General features: G+C 35.1%; 1 protein-coding gene and 1 long non-coding RNA gene across 4 annotated transcripts in view; one reads left to right on the top strand and one right to left on the bottom strand.

Annotated features, from left to right (window-relative positions):
• The window catches only part of LOC133050194 (uncharacterized), an 88,723-nt gene that overhangs the window by 1,366 nt on the left and 69,456 nt on the right, over nt 1-17,901 (top strand). The window contains exon 2 of the long non-coding RNA XR_009691547.1: nt 7,519-7,600. This is a non-coding gene — a long non-coding RNA (uncharacterized LOC133050194). The remainder of the gene's footprint in view (nt 1-7,518; nt 7,601-17,901) is intronic.
• ZNF654 (zinc finger protein 654) overlaps nt 3,817-17,901 on the bottom strand; it is an 88,787-nt gene continuing 74,702 nt past the window's right edge. For 2 of the 3 annotated variants that reach the window (XM_061134373.1, XM_061134375.1), the window contains 2 exons: nt 13,112-13,253; nt 6,960-9,895 (listed from right to left, as the gene is read on the bottom strand). In XM_061134373.1, coding sequence (XP_060990356.1) covers nt 7,418-9,895; nt 13,112-13,253 — 2,620 coding nt within the window. In that variant the 3' untranslated portion in view covers nt 6,960-7,417. The other variant, XM_061134374.1, reaches the window with a different exon arrangement.

Genomic DNA, 17,901 nt, shown 5'->3' with positions numbered 1-17,901 from the left:
TAGAAGGAGACAGAAATGTAATAATGCCAGGAAATTCTATGGCGAGAAGTCAGAGGGATGGAGGAGAGGATGTTGCTATTTTATACAGGCTGTGAAGAAAGGTTTCTCTAAATGACACTGAGGGAAGATCTGAAAAAAGTAAGAGACTGAACCACAGAAGGGTGTTCTAGGAAAAAGCAGCAATAGAGGTTCTGAGGAAAGAACAGAATGCTTGGCATATAGGAAAGCAGGCCAGGAGGCTGGAGCAGCTTGTGCAAAGAGGCGGCAGTAAGAAGTGAGGTTAGAGCTGTAGTCAAGATTGATCTAGAGCAGGGTTTCTCATCAGAGGCATTATCAACATTTTGGCCAGGATAAATCTTTTTTGTGGGTCTGCCCTGTGCATTATAGGATGCCCAGCTGCAACCCTGACCTCTACCCAATGGATGCTAGCCTTCTTCCCTAGTTGGGCTGCCAAAATATCTCCTTAAATATTTCTTTGGGGGTGGGGTGCAAAATTCCCTCAGTTGAGAACCACTGATACAGAACCACCTGTCCAAAGGTGCTTTCTAAGATGAAACTGTTTTGCATCTGTGCTAATATAGTAACTGTCAGCCGGCCACACATAGCCATTGAGCTCTTGTAAGACAGCTAGTGTAATTGAATCCGTGAATTTTAAATTTTACTTGAATTTTAACAGTAACTTGTAGCTAGTGGCTACTGTATCAAATAGTGCAGTCTAGAGTCTTACAGCCCATTGTAAAGACTTTGGCTTTTATCTTTTACCTCAGTCTGCATTTCCTATTCTCAGTCTCTCCAGACTAGTCACAGTGGTTTTCTTGCTTTTTGTGTCTTAAACTTACCATGCAGGTACTTGCCTTAGAGCCCTTGCTCTTACCTGGCACATTCTTCCTTCCTTCAGAGGTCTGAGTGGCTTTCTTTCCCTTACTTCATTATTTCCCCTGCCCAACAGTTATCAGAAGTGCTATCATCATCTCTTATCATCCTGTTTAAAATCACCACCTACAATGCCATGCTTACTTATACGTCTCTACCTACTTTTCTCTATACCATTTATATTGTACTTTTGTACCTCCCCCCCAGTAGAATGTGAGTTCTGAGATTCAGGGATTTTTATATTTTTTTTTTTTTCTTTTTCATTGTCTATTAACAGAGGCTGGCACATAGTATGCAATAAATATTTGTTGAATAAATGAATGAACTGTAAAGCCATTGGAGGATTTTAAACCAAGGAATGGTATGATCTGACTTGTTTCAAACTGGATCATTTTGGCTGCTGTTGTCTAGAACAGACTGCCAGAAAGGCAAGGATAAAGGCAGGGAACTCAACTAGAAGATTAATACAATAAATAGTCCAGGTGAGAGCGGAAAACATGATAACAAGTCAGGGATGAGTGGCAAGTTTTGGTTTGGGCAACTGGAGTTGCTATTTACTGAAGAGGAAGACTGGGAGAGAGAGGTTTCAATAGAGAAATCCAGAATTATCAAGAGACATCTGCTTTCTGGAGAGTGTAATGATGCTCAAGAAGATTAAGCAAAGAATGAGTGAAGCAGAAAAAGAAGTACAGGTAGAGGGAGCCGCAGTGAAAAATGCATGGAACAGCATGGCTGTTTTTGGCTAGAACAAGGACAGTACAGGAGCCATAACATGAAAAGAAAGTCAAGTCAATAAAATATTAACAGGAAGGGCTCAGCACTAGGCCCTTCAGGCACTTAATTCTTAAACTTTCAAGATTGGCTCTCCCCTTTTAACAGACAAGGGAGTCTGAATTCTGTGGGATGGGCTTAGTTGCCTTAAAGCTATTATGCTAGAATTTAAATATATTTGATCACACATCTTTGAGCTCTTTTCATTAAACTACATTCTGGTAGTTTCACTGAATACTTCATGGGGAAAATTTTTTTCCTAGATTAGCAGATTTGGGGTATAAGAGCTGGTAAAAATATTCATTCATTCAACAGTAGTTGTTTAAAACCTATTAAAGGTGACTTCCTTAAATGCCCTGGAAATTGGATTTCTAAGAAGGCTCTATACATTTAATAGTTTAACTGCTAGGGAAATATAAAGAACCTTGTTGATTTAGATCTGTGGTTTTCAAACAGTGTGGATCAAAACCACCTAGACGACTTAGACAGATTGGTCCCTCAGTTGATCAAAAATGTAGCATTTCTGTTTTCTTGGGGGCAGGGGCACAACCACATCCTTGTGACTTACGGAATCCTGTGAAAGTGCCAAGTCCTAACCACTGCACTGCCAGAGCAGTCCCCCAAATTTAGCATTTCCAGTAAGTTCTCAGGTGATAATGCTGCTGTTCTGGGGACCACACTTTTAAGAATCACTGCTAGTAGAAGAGAATGAAACATCAACCAGCCCTGTCTGTACCAGACTTCATCCTTTGTCTCTGAAATCACTGATCCTCAGCAAGTCTAACCCTTTCCACTTGGGTATTATCAGATCCGCTCGTGCCCCACATTTGTAGGGAAAACTGCATGCCAGAATGGAAACTACATGACATGATTTTAGGAGGAAACAGCAGATTTTTCAGTCCCACCTCTGCATTTATTAGCTATGTGACTAGTCAGGTTATTTAACCTTCCTGAGCCTTCGTGTCTAAAAAGCACTGGTGCTAACCATCTTTGGGTTGTTTCAACAATTAGAGGTAACATACATAAAGTAAGCTGGTACACAATAATTTTTTCTCCATTTGCAGTATCCAAAAATAAGGCATGAATCTCTCTCCCATTTTTAGTATTTATTCCAAGTAATACTGGATTGCCTCCATTTCAGGTATCGATGGCTATACAGCCCAAATTTCTGGCCTCATTATCGGCTGACTCTTGAAATCAGTATGAATTTTAGGCTATGAAAGCAATCTAATTCATTTGTCTTGGAAATGTATTTAATATTCAATTGCTTCCCAGCATTCCTCAAATTTCAGAAAAGAAAAAATAGAAAGTCGAGATAACCCCAGTAACTTTATATCTAAATACCTCAATGCATTTATTTAATCATCTAAGATCATATGACCACAAATCATAGATGGTGAATCCTAGATCTCAGCTCTGGAATGCTTTAATAACTTTCTCATAGGGTTTTTCAAAGCATAACATTTGTAATATTTGCAAATCACTGTAATTAACAGAATATCTATTCTTTCATTTGCAGTGCTATCATCACATCAAAGAGCTTCTCTTTCTACTTCAGCCCTCACTTTTCCAAGTTGCAAATTATAGCAAAAAGTATAGGAGGTCTACCTTTGTTGGTGAGCCCAAAGAGTAGGAGCCCTCATGACCAAGGACCTCACTTTTAGGTACAGATTACTAACTGGCTTAAACATGTTCCCATTTGAGGTGCTTCTGTAGGAAGCAGTTATCATAATGTGCATCTTATTTCAAAATGACTTCACAGTCTTTAAGTTCCACCAGAGGTTCTTCATCTCTGAAGAAGTACCAATGTAGATCAGTCCATCCACTGTCCTGGAGAGTTCTGACATTTGTCTTCCATGTACTAAGTTTGCAGAGGCTACTATTTCATACTGAAACTACTTACCTGAAATAACTTTAGTAAACAGTGTTCTATCAACTTGTAATTCCTGCATATGGAATTAGTTTAAACAATGTCTAAAAATATCTATTTTATATAAACTTTTAGAGTTTTCTGTTTTCCATGTATTTTAAAATCACTCAATAATCTGAATATAGTAATATTAACTGAAATACCTCATTCTCTTATGAAACATAATATAAATTTCTTATTTAACATTTACCTTAAGCCTAATTCCTTTTGAAGTAATGTGCTACATAAAACTGAACACTTCATTACCAACAAGGACAATGTTTTATTGAACAAATCTATGTACAATACAAAAAATTTCTTGAAATGAGACACTATTGTTGATTTATTGCAGTTCAATGGCTCAGTTTTAATTTGTACTCTTATAAAATGCAAAGTAAAATAATTTAATGTTCAACAAGGAAGCACAAATTTCCTTTCTTGCTGAATCTGTAATACCTTTCACATATTAACAATTCCAAAATGCATATGCAGCATTTAGTCATTCTGAAAAGGTGTTTTACAGTACCAAATAAATTAAAAAATAAACACTACCATTCTTTTTAGGTTTTTCACCCATACTACAGTTTGAACCAAATATGAAAGGAGTACGGCTGTACTTTCAAGTGTGATTTGAAAAGAATCACAAGTTTGATGTTATAAGTTATCTTTTCATTATATAATTGGTGGTTTAAAAGAAAATAAAAAATATGGCTAAAGCCCAAAGTACCAGTGTCCTTGTCCACAAAGGGTCTCCTTTTCTATCTTCTCCATAATATCTGAGCAGCAAAGTTTCAGATTTGCTATTCTTTTGACCTTACTGAAACATAGCAGAAAGCTAGTATTTAATATTTAAATGGAAATTTTTATTTGACAATGAAGGATTGAAATCTGGTCCATGTAAGATAAACACATCCTTAAAATAGAAGGAGTAGAGAAGAAAAAGAAGATTTTGAGGAATAAGAAGAAAGCTTCCTTGTCTTCTGAATCTCACACTAGAACTGTTGGAAGTTTACGCACCTCGTAAAAGCAAAATGATGTAAGTTTTATAAGGCATACATAAGAAAATGCACATATTCTTTCAATAGCAATCATTTGATAAGTAAAGAGGTTAGAATTAGAACAATGTGGTCCAACAGAATTTTATGTAACAATCCCTTGATGTATAAACAATTTGAGCTCAGTCTTTCAGAAAGTTTTCCCTTAGCAAAACAAAAGTAGAAATAAAACCTCAAATTAAAGACAAAAAAATAACGTGGAATATGTTTAAAACATTTTGGTATGAACTACAGAATGAATGAAAACAATTTGCAGACATGAATTTATGTCAATAGTTACAACTTATAAAAAAATAAAAAGTTAAAAATGTGATAAAATGTTAAGCTGTGGTTTAAAACTTCTGGAAAACATACAAAGCAGAAATATTTCAAAATAACTTCACTGCCCATATGAACTAGTTTCCAAACAGGCTTTTTTAATACATGACTGAACTGAAATAGAACTCAAGTATTATATTTTAGTATCAGGAAGCATGGAAAATGTTTTTTTCTTTATATCCTTAAAAGACATAAACATCTGATCAAGTTGTTTATCTTATGTTATTTAAATGTAAAATCCATAGCCTAATATAGGCTACATAACAAAACAAAAACCTGACTTGACTGAAATGGACTGCCGACTATCAATTGCATAGTAGTAAATGCCTGTGATAAATAAACTAATAAAATTGGGACATTATTTTAAATGTCTGATTTATCATGACCTGGAAATCCTAATTTAATAAAGTCTGGATCCTGTCCATGAAGAAAAGTCTCACTTCCTTAGTAGCTTCATTCAATAAGCTTTAATATCCCAAAATTTATAATGTAGGGTCTGATGAGATTATATACTTTGAACAAGAATAGACCAGTTGGAATAACTGGAATATTTGGTTGACATATTTGTATGTTAATAGCTCTGTTTTTAAAGAATCTACCTTTGCAGCTTTTGTTCATTTTACCCCTGCTATAGATTAATACCCTATTAGGTAAAAGGAAGTCTTTAAGCTTCTTCTTTTAAAGACTATACAAGTGGAACACATCTGAGAGGGTATTTTTAAAAACTTTTTAAACAATTTATTGGCTATTAAGTTAAAATCTTCCTTAGGAAAATTACTGGTCATCAAAGAAAATAAATGCATCAATATATCTTACTGTGTTCTTGCTGTGCAAGTTTTTGTGTAAATATTTCCTTTTATATATAAAAATTACTATTCAGGCCAAATTTATCAGAAATAAATAAGAAAGCATGAGTAATATGGCTTATTTTAGAATAAACTCTCCTAATGGAATAAAACCAATGAATTCTTGACCTGATTCTTGGCTGCATGGTTTTTTTTTTTACAGCCAGTTATTTTCATAGGACTGTACTTAGATAATTCACATTAATGTCTAAAGGACCTTACTATGAATCATCAGGCAATGTCCTAACACTACTCTATATACAAATAGAAATATCCCAGTGTGCTTATACCATTATTCACATTGAAAAATTTGCAATTCAGTGTTTTCTTTCAACTAAGACATCTAAGACAGCCTTTAATGGTCTTACATTCCTCCCATCTCTCCCCAGAGTTACTGATAATATGTTTTCTATTGAGGCTGCTGCTTTACAGCTCGTTGGTATTATAAAAATGGAAAGTGGGAGGTTCTGTCAAGAGCTCATTAGCAAAGCACTATTGTTTTGTCTCCTGTTAATTTTCAATGCTGGCATGCCATTCACTGAACTCTGACCTAATCAATCCTCTGGAAACAAGTTATAATCTTTTATGGCTAGGATGGTGATAAGTCAAGTTTTATTCTATCAGTTTCTAAATAATAATAAACCAAATAGAAATGGTTCCTTGAAGCATGTTTGACCCAAAAGAAGGACAAAATCTGATTATGCATGACAAGAATCCTATTTGTAGAATACTGTAAATTGTTTATTGTAAACCATTCCTTCTTTTATATATATATATGTCCATATATATATATAATGGGTTAGTCTTTCCCTTTCTGTAAGGCCATAGCTGGTTATCCTTTTTGACTAGTTGCCTGAACATGTTTCTCATATAAGCGAAACTGAACATGCTGCTATTGATCATCATCAACTTCTTTAAAAAAAAAAAAAAAAAAATGTGGTTTTTCTGGATAACTGGTACTTTGGGAGTTTTGTAATAACCCTTTTGGAGTCTAAACCAGCACATCTCCTCTGTGGGTTCATTCTAGAAAATGTGCTTTGTCTTTATCTTTAGTAATCCAAGATCGCTCTAAAATTAAGGCCATCAGGGAAATAGCAAACTGATGATGCATTTTCTTGTAGTGCTTTTTGCACACTACTGCTTGATCGACAGATCTTTCTGAAACATTTTTATCAGGCACCTGTAAAACAGAACACGTCTGTTAATTCATATTTTATAGATGTTCATCTAGTATTCTAAAGTTAGATTTCCTGTTTATTTATATCCTTACTCATTCAAAGAATATTAATACTAGTAGAAAAGCATGTTCTTCTTTAGCTCAGTTTGTTTTTCAATTATTTTGTTTTTATTATTTTTCTTAATTTTTGTTTTTGTAATAGAGGCTCAGCTTCACTTGGTTTATATTCTGGCATGCAGATAAAAAACACTTTCATCATAATTAGTTTGTCTTCAGATTTCTTATTACATAAAAACATGGGATGAAGAAAAGCCTCAGGTAGTTAAAATGTATGATCCAAAAGTATGAAAAAATTGTGTTTAAGTTCTGGCTTCCACAAGTTCATAGGCCTATGCCTATGCAAATTACTTGTGAATGTCAGTTGCTTGATCTATAAAACAGGAACAGAACCTTATGGTGGTTGTATGGATTACAGGAAATAATGTACGGAGTAGTGCTTTATTATCTGTGTTATACAAATGTCAATTTTTTTAACCGTATGACGATTTATGGCATTTTCTACTTCTACAGATATACCTACTGAGAAGACAGCAGACTTACTTTCATCATCTGAATCAAATCCAAAGAGGGTCTGACATTTCTTTTGTGCAAGGTGAGCCTCAAGTGCTTCTGCATTACAGTAGGTGGTCAGGCATTTGCCACATCTTAATCTTTTCACTGATTTTTTACAAACGTTATCTTGATCAGAACAGGCATCTACCCTATCAGTCAGAAATTTTCTGCGTTTTGGCATACTAAGGTACCGTTCATCAAGGTAACTGGGAGGCAATGGTCTGACATATGGCTTTGTTAAAATTAAGCCATATGAAGTATGTTCGCTCGTCGGATTTGGTTTGGAAGGTGCCTGAGATACTGGCAGGGTACTGTGTTCTTGTGGTACAACACTGGGTAAAATGGAACCGTTTTCTGTCCTGATTCTATTTGTATCAATTTTGAAAGCAGGATCTGATGAAACTAAAGGTGTTTGCTCTATTCCACTGTGTCCATTGACTAAATCATTAATACTACAATTATTTTCAGAATTTGGCTCTATGTCAGTCATCTTTTGGTCTGTCAAGCTTGTATCAGAAACAGTGTCATCAGAATGTTCATTTCCATTCTGAATTACACGGTCTGTTTTCTTCTCCACACTTTCTATGCACGTCTTTGGTTCTGTAACATCTTTCCTTGATTTGCTAGTAGAAACTGGCAGACTAATAGTCTGTCTCTCATTACCAGATGAGTCTTTTTCCTGATGATTAGATTTTGCGTCTGTAAGAACATCCCAAAGAATTGTTTCACTTGGTTGTGCAGATGATTCTGGTGTTTTACTTAAATAGTGCTGAGCTTCATGTTCATATAGCAGAGGAAGATCTTCAAAAAGCTCATGGCATTCTGGAAAACTACACTGAGCTTGAAATATCCTGTGACTTTTTGTGTGCTGAGCAAGTTGGAATGGCAGCTTAAATGATTCATTGCAATTAAAATGCAAACAAAAATACACATTTGGATAGCTGTGTCTATTAAGGTGATCTATAAAATGTTGAGAATCTTCAAATTGCCTTTGACAAAATTTGCATTTTCCTTTGCTCCACTTCATTACTGTTTGCCGCACATTTAAATCAGTTGGATGTACAGTCCTTGCGTGCTTATTCAGAAATCCAATTCGTTTAAAAATCCTGACACAGCCAAGAGCAGGGCACTTAAAATTTCCTTCTTGATCTGTTGCATATATGTCTTTTGGATGGCACACAGCTCCATTGATTTTATGAAGTACTGAACTTTCTTGATTCAGGTCATAGTCATCTTCTTCATAATCACCTTCCTCATCTTCTTCCTCCTCATAGTCATCCACACAGATAGGTAATGGCTCTGAGACATTATTTAAAGAAGTATCAGGGCTGCCATTTTCAGTAATGTTTTCAATAACATCTTCTGATACATTGACAGGAATTTCAGTGAATTCACCCACATGTGCAGGGATGACGTCTTTTTTTCCGTCACTGGAACCAGTAATAGTCTCTACTTCCAAATCCTTATTATCAGAATTCCCATTTTCAAATGAAATGAAAGTATCAGAACAATTCATTTCTTCCAAAGCAGGACTTTCTTGATCCTCTTGCTGAGCTGCAGCAATTTGCTGTCTCTGTATTTTCTTAACGTGATTCTTTAAATGCTTCTGCATAAGTCCTTTGTTTCTAAATTTCCTGCCACATATCACACATGAAAAACTGCCCTTTTTCTGATGAGCCTGGGCATGCCTTACAATGTGACCACCTAAAAATTCCTTGTTACATAACATACACCGATGCCTTGGGACATTGTGATCTACTCTGGAAGCATTAAGAGCTGTAAGGTTTTTCTTTGCATTAATAGGGCCTTTTGGTTGCACTCCAGATATATCATCAGGATCAAGCTCTCCAGTGCTTTGATCTGTAAGAGAGTCAAGCCCTTCCTCTAAACCGTGCTGATCCAATGCCTTTTTTACATTACCTGTAGAATTTTCCAGTGCACTTTCATTTAGAAATCTAACTGCTGATTTATCACTCAGTAATGCTACACAGTTTTTCTTAATCATTATGAAGTTCCAGAATTCAGGATCAAAAAACAATCCCTTTTTCAAAATTGGAAGTAATTCAAAACGAACGCGATTCTGAACACTGCTTGAGCCTTCATTGTATTCCTCGTCTGGGCGTTTGTAAAGCTCTTCGACAGTACGATAAGCTTCCAAGGAGCGCTCAAGAAAGAATATCGAGAGTGCGCAAATCCTGAGAATCTCCAAATCATTTGGTAGAAAATGTGCAATTGTTTTATAAATTAGACATTTAGTTTTGGGATCATCATGAAGATCTAGTTGTAGAGCACAACCACATATTTCAACACAAATTTGTAAGCCTTCTTCTTCAACCTGTAAAAGAAAAATATTACCACTGAATACCTTCTAAAAAATCATTAACACTTACTAGTTTATCTTTTTCAAATACAACTCTGAAGTGAAAGCTGAATAAACAAACATAGTATTCTAAACATGCAGTTTTCTTCAATGGGTAGCCTTGTTTACTCTTTTTTAATATGTAAATAAATTTCTTTTTTTTACTTGAGAATAATCTGGAAAAGATTGCATTTTAGCTTCAATTTATTTAATTTTCAAGTTTACAAGCCTTACTAACCATAATAGAAAATGTTATAACCTTATGGTGATTAAAATATAAATGCTTCATAAACTTATGGTGATTAAAGTTTACTACAAATCTAGATTTTTTTTTAAAAAAGCATGGCTTATGGAAACTCTTTCATAAAGCTGCACTAAATAGTATTACTTATTTTACTTATTAAGTAATATTATTTATCAAAATAAGCAGAGAAATGTAACCCATATGAAGAAGGCAATTACAAACTTTCCAAATCAGTAAGGTATCAGAATAATGAACGTACTGAAAGTTATCTGAAAAGTATTCAAGCTTTGAAACTTTTACTGATGACTCAAATATAACTGCATCAAGCTTTTAGTTGGGAATTTGTTGACTATCCACCTGAATTCAAGTTGTAAATAATGCCTCTAGTGATTTGGAATGATCTGCTCGTTTGAAGAGAAAGAGATAAAATGTTTTTAACAGCTATGTGTGTGTATCATATTGCCTGCATATGGTAAATTACGGATGACAGGGAGGAACACTACTTTGCCAGCCTTATGTCCTCTGAGTTCCTTAGGTGCTATGTAATCCTTACAGTTCTACAAGCAGACCTTAACTTTGCATATCACTTTACCTAGCTGGTAAATTCCTATCTCCTACTCATTCTTTGAGAATCCTAAATCACAGGGACAGTATCTCATGTGGTTAGCATCTTCTGTGGTTATTATAGGACTTGGCATATTATAAAGACCTTTGAATAAGTGTTTGCAGAATGAATGAGATCAGATATAGTATACCAATTTTAGTCTTCTGTAAATCTACCATTTACAACTTGGAATCCTTCTCTGAATTTGAATTTCTTATTTCTTATTGTTACTTATAATTTCTAATGGTCAGTTACAAAATCTGCATAAATTTTCCGATACAGCAAATTCAAATCCACTGCTTCAAGACAATTCATTCTCTTTCTCCAAAGTTCTATCTACATCCTCTACCTTTCTTCACGAATTATAATGTATTTAGTTGCTGAGGTTTAAAAAAATTTCAGGATCATCAGAAAAGGGAACAGGCTAAGGCTACTTTCTAACCTGAAAGCCCTTAACCATTCCACTACATTTAGGAATTGTTTCAGCTTTTAGTGTAATATGCAGTCCCTTTTGTATCTGTAGCAACCCGAACCCCACAGCAACTAAACTCTTTGATTAGTTTCCCGATCCACACTCTCATGTTAATGCCACTGGACAGTTATGAGAACCAAATAATAAAATGAAGAAGTCCTCTACAAATATCAGTATTACCCTATTCTATCCTTTAACACCCGGCTGAAAGCACCCTCCTCTGTGAAGCCTTTTCAGATGCGCTATCTGTAATGTCTCCTTCTGAACTCAGCGTTACCTGTGCCTCCTGTCACAGCACTGAGGCGTATGAATGATCTACTCCATCAGATGAAATGGGTTTAGTAGAGTGTATAAGAAACTAAGCACATTTAAAATACTTATTTCATCTTTGAATTTTTCTTATCATGTATTCTTAGGTTGACCATGCATGTGAAATTGAGAAAGTTCTAAGATAACTGGCTGAACTTCACCTATATTTTAAACTTTCTGTAAAAGTCTCTCAATTTTTGGTGAAAAGTCAAAGTGTCAGTCACTCATTCATGTCCTATTCTTTGCAACCCCATGGACTGTAGCCCTCCAGGCTCCTTTGTCCATTGGATTTTCTAGGCAAGAATACTGGAGTGGGTTGCCATTCCCTTCTCCAGGGAACTTCCTGATCCAGGGATTGAACCCAGGTCTTTTGCACTGCAGGCAGATTCTTTACCATCTGAGATGAGAATCATTTGTTTAAAACATATAGAGAGAAATGTTTATTTTTAGAAAAGTTTTACAGGTGATTCTGATACACTTCAAATATTAAGTGCAAAATTTGTACTCTACAGCATAGATTTTTTTCCCCCATTTTTTGGTGGCACGAGAGGTTAACTTTGATGATGCATTTAAATGAAGTTTCACTATTTAATAATGAAGCTATTAATGTAGTTAGCTAAAAAGAACCTAAAAAAGTCCTCTTGATACAATGCTTTATATCATGGGAATATACCAAACTTTCTATCAGGGGAATATGATCACTACATGGTCATACATCTAATGAGTGATGCAATAATAAATATGACAAATGCATAAATGTATAAAAAATTAAAATATACTATTTAATGGATGCCTCCTTATGTATTTAAAAATAACCCACATAAAGATTTAGTTAAATGGAGCTATCTAAAATGTAAGGTAGCTTTATCTTTCCTATCTTTGTATTCAAAGTTCTGTTAATATTTGAGGAGAAAAAGTAAAAAGATCTGTAGGATCTACTTTCATGTCTATATAAGAATCTTATGTAGAATTGTACACACTTGCCAGTAGCCCATGAAAAACTTGCTTCAGAACTATTTTTAAAAACAGGTAATGGGTTTTTACTCTTATTTTAAATAAACACTTTAAAAATTTGTCCTTAGGTTTCAAAAATGCCTCAGAATTCATTGTTCCTTTTCATCTAAACATCAAACTTAAAACTATCAACTGTATTTCTCTATGACAATGAATTAGGTACTACCTATAGTTACACAAAGATCATTTGCAAATTAGTTAAGATTATATAAACAGGATTTAGAATAATGTTAAAAGTGACAGGCTTATTTTAAGAAAAGAGATAACAGTTTCTTACAGAAGCAAGTTGTTCTCACATTAAACTTTATGTAACACTAAATTGGCTTTTTAATCTCTTTTTTTTTTCACTTATTTTAATTTATGTATAAGCTTTGCGTCTTGGGAGTTTAAGGTTAGGGGGAGGGGAGTATATAATATATGGAGAAAGTGGCCTTAAAATCTTTCTTTACTTCAATTACATGATCAAATAAATTGTATAAGAGATGCAAGTTTCAGTGAATTGTCATTTAAATTTAACTTAAAATGAAGGGATAAATATATATGATTTACCTCATCTTTAATGATTTTCATGAAAGGAAATATGACTCTCACATTAGTTGCTGTTCTTAAGAGCTGGTAGCACTGATCTACAAAAACTTGTTTTGAAGGATTAGACTTTAGCTGAAGTTTACTCCATATGAAAATCAACTCCCTGTAAATGAGAAAAAAGAGAAATATAAAAAATACAGTTTATTCAAATACAGATATTAGCTGTCTTTCCTTGATTCTATAGTGCCCTGGCTGGGATGTATACAAAGTGGGTGTAAGTGGATATTAAGTTAACTCCAAGCTACTTCCGAAGCTACCTGTTTGGAAGTAACAGAAGCTGGGGGAAAAGGAGAGATCAGAAATTATGACTTGCAATGGTACAGAATGTATCCCAATCATATGCCAACAAACCTAAGGCATCTCTAGTACTTGATCAAAACACATTCTAATTTCAATGTACCAATATTAATGAGATTACTTTAAAAAATAACTTTGACCTTTAAATTAATATCCACCTGTAAATTTAGAAATCAGTGTTGTACTTTCTGCAAAGAAGAAATGGTTCATACTCTTAAATCTATGAAGATACCAAAAGTACTACACATGAAAAGTGTTAGGTACATTATAGCACTGACTCTGAAATTTTATGTTTTACACCATCTACTCTTCCATTACAGTGTAGTACTTTTAAAGGAACAAGCTATGGACCATTTAAAATATTTCACAGGTAGATTCTTTTCTAAAATATGGAGGGCAGAGGAATCTGGTGTGCTGCAGTCCATGGGGTCACAAAGAATTGTACATGACTAAGTGACTGGACAACAACAACGGAAGCGAGCAATGGGTTTTGAGGCAAAGGAAACTGTAAGGTATCATTGTAATGTTTGGACATTACATTTCAGCAAATTAGAATTCCTTGAAAAGTGTCATAAAAGTTACATAAAGCATCATAGTCTAAAAAGTATTAAAATAATTGATGAAAATATATATTTTTAAAAAGTGATATACTGATTATGTACTTTGAGCGAAGCACATAAAGCTATTACATCTAAGGACAGTTTGACTACTATCATGAAGGTGCACATACTCTATTTAGAGAGACAACCCAGAAAACACAAAACAAAGAACGAGGGCAAGCAACACAGAGAGGGAAACCAGTTTCCCTCCATCTCACGCTAGCTGGGGAGGTGTTCCTATTTCAGTCCACCGCTCACTTTTGTTTGCACACAGAATTCCTTTGGGAAGCTCATGAGGTTTCATACCATGCTCCCAAATCTCTAGCTCTGACTTATTCTCCAGTTTGCATAACTGGTTATTTCAATTTAGATTGGTTTCTATCACTTTAATCCATTTCAGTTCAGTTCAGTCCAGTCGCTCAGTCGTGTCTGACTCTCTGCAACCCCGTGGACTGCAGCACTCCAGGCCTCCCTGTCCCTCACCATCTCCCGGAATTTGCCCAAGTTCATCTCCACTGAATCAGTGATGCCACTAACCATCTCATCCTCTGTTGCCCAAAGACACTAAATATTCCTCTCATCTGTTTGGTTCTAACCTGTTTGTTTTTCATAGTCTCTGTATCTTTATTATACTTTTGCCCACAATGTTATCATTCTCAATGTTACCACCTTAGACCCTTTAATTTTCCATGTACTTCTGTAGGGGTTGCTAAACTAATCTGCTACCAGTCTCCTAGATTATTTCATTTAGTACTTGTTCAGTATGCTTTATGGTGTTAAAAGCAACAGAAACATGGGTTTTGGAGTCAGAAGCATCAGGATCTGAATCCTGGGCATTCTTCTAGGTTGGTTTCCTCAGTGTCAGTTAATGTGCTTTATTTATTCTCTTTTTTTGCCTGTTGATTGCTCTACTTTGAAAATAATTATTTCTAAGATGAGCTTATCTGCCAAAGTCCCTATCAAGTACCTTCTTCATGAAAACTTTCATGAATACCCCAAACTAAAGTGATAATTACATCAGAACAGATCTTATCTCTTATTGATTTCATGCCTTTCATAAACTTGTTTGTTTTATAAGGCCTGTTTCCTCACGGATTAATACACTGTAAATCTTTTCAATGACACACCGTCTAGTGGAGCTAATGGACAAGAACAGGGATTGAGAATAAATGCAACCTACTCAGGAGGCCCACGTCTCAATCAGGCATTGTATACCAACTGGGATGGTGCTACCCAGTTCACAGTGAACCAGCATTCTCTAAGAATAGCCCTAATACACACGGCAGGAACCTCAGTGGCCATGCCTTCTATATGACCCTTGTCACTGTCCCTAAAATACTAATCTAAGGATGGGAAACTGACCTCAGTTCAGTTAGAACCCCTGGAATGGTCTCAACTCTAAACTATGAAGCCTGGGGAGTGTTGGCATTCTTCTGGTCTACAAAAAGAAAGACTGAAGCCAACTGGCAGATCAGAGATACTTTTAAAAAACCCCAGCAATCTCAACATTCTTGTTAGCAGTTATTTTTGAGGACCACCCATATCTTTGCCCTTTATGTGGCTTGTGTAATATCCCAGGATCCATTCAATAAGTGCTACCTTTTTCCTAAACCAGTTAGACATAGAATGACATCACTTGCAAACTGACTAGAATAGATTCCAACTCCATTTTGTTATTATTAATAGCTGTGTGGCTTTTACCTCTTTTATCCAGAATTTTCTTACACATAAAAAGCATTAAGACAGATAAGTGAAAACACCTAGGTAAAATGTCTAGTATATACTGATTTTTAATAAATCGCTTGCTGATAGTCTTCTTTGTGAAGACCAGAGGGAAAGTTTAATGAAGCTTCTGTTTTCTTTTCCCAAAAAGGGTCCTTACAAAAAACATAGCACTGGGACTTCCCTGATAGTCCAGTGGTGTAACAATCTGCCTTCCAATGCAGGAGATGCAGGTTTGATCCCTGGTTGGGAACTAAGATCCCACATGCCTCAGGGCAACTAAACCCACTCACCGCAACAAGAGAACCTGCATGCTGCAGGCTAGAGAGCCCACACCCTTAAGAGCCCGCACACCACAGGTAGAAAAGCCTGCATGCCACAATGAAGAGTCCCGCATACCTCAATGAAGACCCAAGTGCAACAAATAAAAAACAAACAAAAAGCCTCACAGCACTGACTTGGTGTACAAACACATCTCCCAGGTAGCTTACTGCTAATATAACCATCAAGTTATCTAATTGCAGAGAGACTATAAAATGATTTATAGCCACCCTTACCACATAGATTTTTTTCATACTATACCCATTTTATAGTAAGTAATATTTAATAGCAGAGGCTGCTTAGGTTTGAATCTTGGCTTCATTTAGCAATCTCCCCATGAGATTGCTGGAGTAAATGAGATAATAAATACATAAAGCACAGACTAATGAAAGCACTCAGCCAATATAAGCAGCTGTTATTATTATATTATTATTGATGGTGAGAGAACTAGATTAGTAGCTTGTTTCATTGGCTTGAGACAGAGTAAAACTGGACTGTACATCAAGTTTCATCCTCAGAAAGGGGAGATGAAGAACAAGCTGAAGACCAAGATGAAAGAGACAACACAGACCTTGTAAGCTAGAAGAATCCCATGAAAACCAACTTTTAGAAGAAAGAAGACCCTAGCACTCAGAAATATAAAGGATAGAGGTAAAACAAATAAGAGCTCAGGCAATCAGAACTCAGCCTACTCAGAAGGAAGGACAGAGAAGCAGGCTAAGGAGTCCTTTTTTGTTAGGCAGCTGAGAGGCACACACCCACCTTCTATTTTTAGAAGGTGACTGTGGCCAGGAGCAGGAAAGACAGGCTCTGTTCTATTTTTAAAGTTCCTCTCTAAAGAGTAGAAATCAGTTAGCCAAGAGAAGAAGAAAATAAAATGTTTTCCTGGTCATTTTTTGGTTTGTTTATAGGTGATTCCAGTTTACTTCTAAGTATGTCAAAATGAAAGACTAAAGATAGTCTTAAATAGTTTAATAAAGCCAAGGGTAGAGAACATTCCTATCACCATAGAAAAGATAAATTAAACAGTAATGATTATACATTGTTTCAAAATAATTATCTATCAGAAATGATAATACTTTGAAAACTACTTAGAAGTGTATGTCTTAACCACTGTCTCCTGATCCTCTTCTCTATTTGCAACTCCAATTTACATAGTACACTTTTGAATAAAAATTTGTATAATCTAACTTAGAGTATAGTCCCACAGAAGATAAGTCCACTAGTTTCTAGACCTAACTCTATTAATTAGCTTTTGACTCATCTCTGAATCTAAATATTTTAATCTATAACATCTATATTAAATAAGTTTATCTTTACACCTCCTTCAAACTATTGTTTTAAGTATCTAAGAACTTAAATAAGACCTAGTTTTCTCTCGAGAATTGGTGACATGTCAAAGTGGTAGTATTGTGTCTGTGTGTACTGAGGTAGGGGAGGCAAAAGTTATTAGGATTTCTTTCTAATTATTCTTGATTTTATCTAATAGTAAAATACTCTCAAATTAAATTAAATACTCTTAAATTAAAATACTCTCAAACCACATTCTCAATTACATGATTACTTGGGTCATGTAATTGGATGCTTCATATGTTCTAACAACTTTTTAATGGTTTTTTAAATGCTCAGAAAAACTAACAGTCACATAATACCATTTATATTAGCACCCCCCCACCTCCTAAATGAACTACTTAGCTATAAATCTAGCACAATATGTATGAGATCTACATAAGGAAAACTACAAAACTCTGATGAGTGAAATCAAAGGAGTAAATAAATGAAGAGATAGTCCATGTTCATGGACAAGAAGAC

Source organism: Dama dama, chromosome 31 (assembly GCF_033118175.1).
Source record: "Dama dama isolate Ldn47 chromosome 31, ASM3311817v1, whole genome shotgun sequence".
NCBI classification, from domain to species: Eukaryota; Metazoa; Chordata; class Mammalia; order Artiodactyla; family Cervidae; genus Dama; species Dama dama.
The sequence above is the reverse complement of the archived record's forward strand: the minus strand, read 5'-3'. Positions and strand labels throughout refer to the sequence as shown.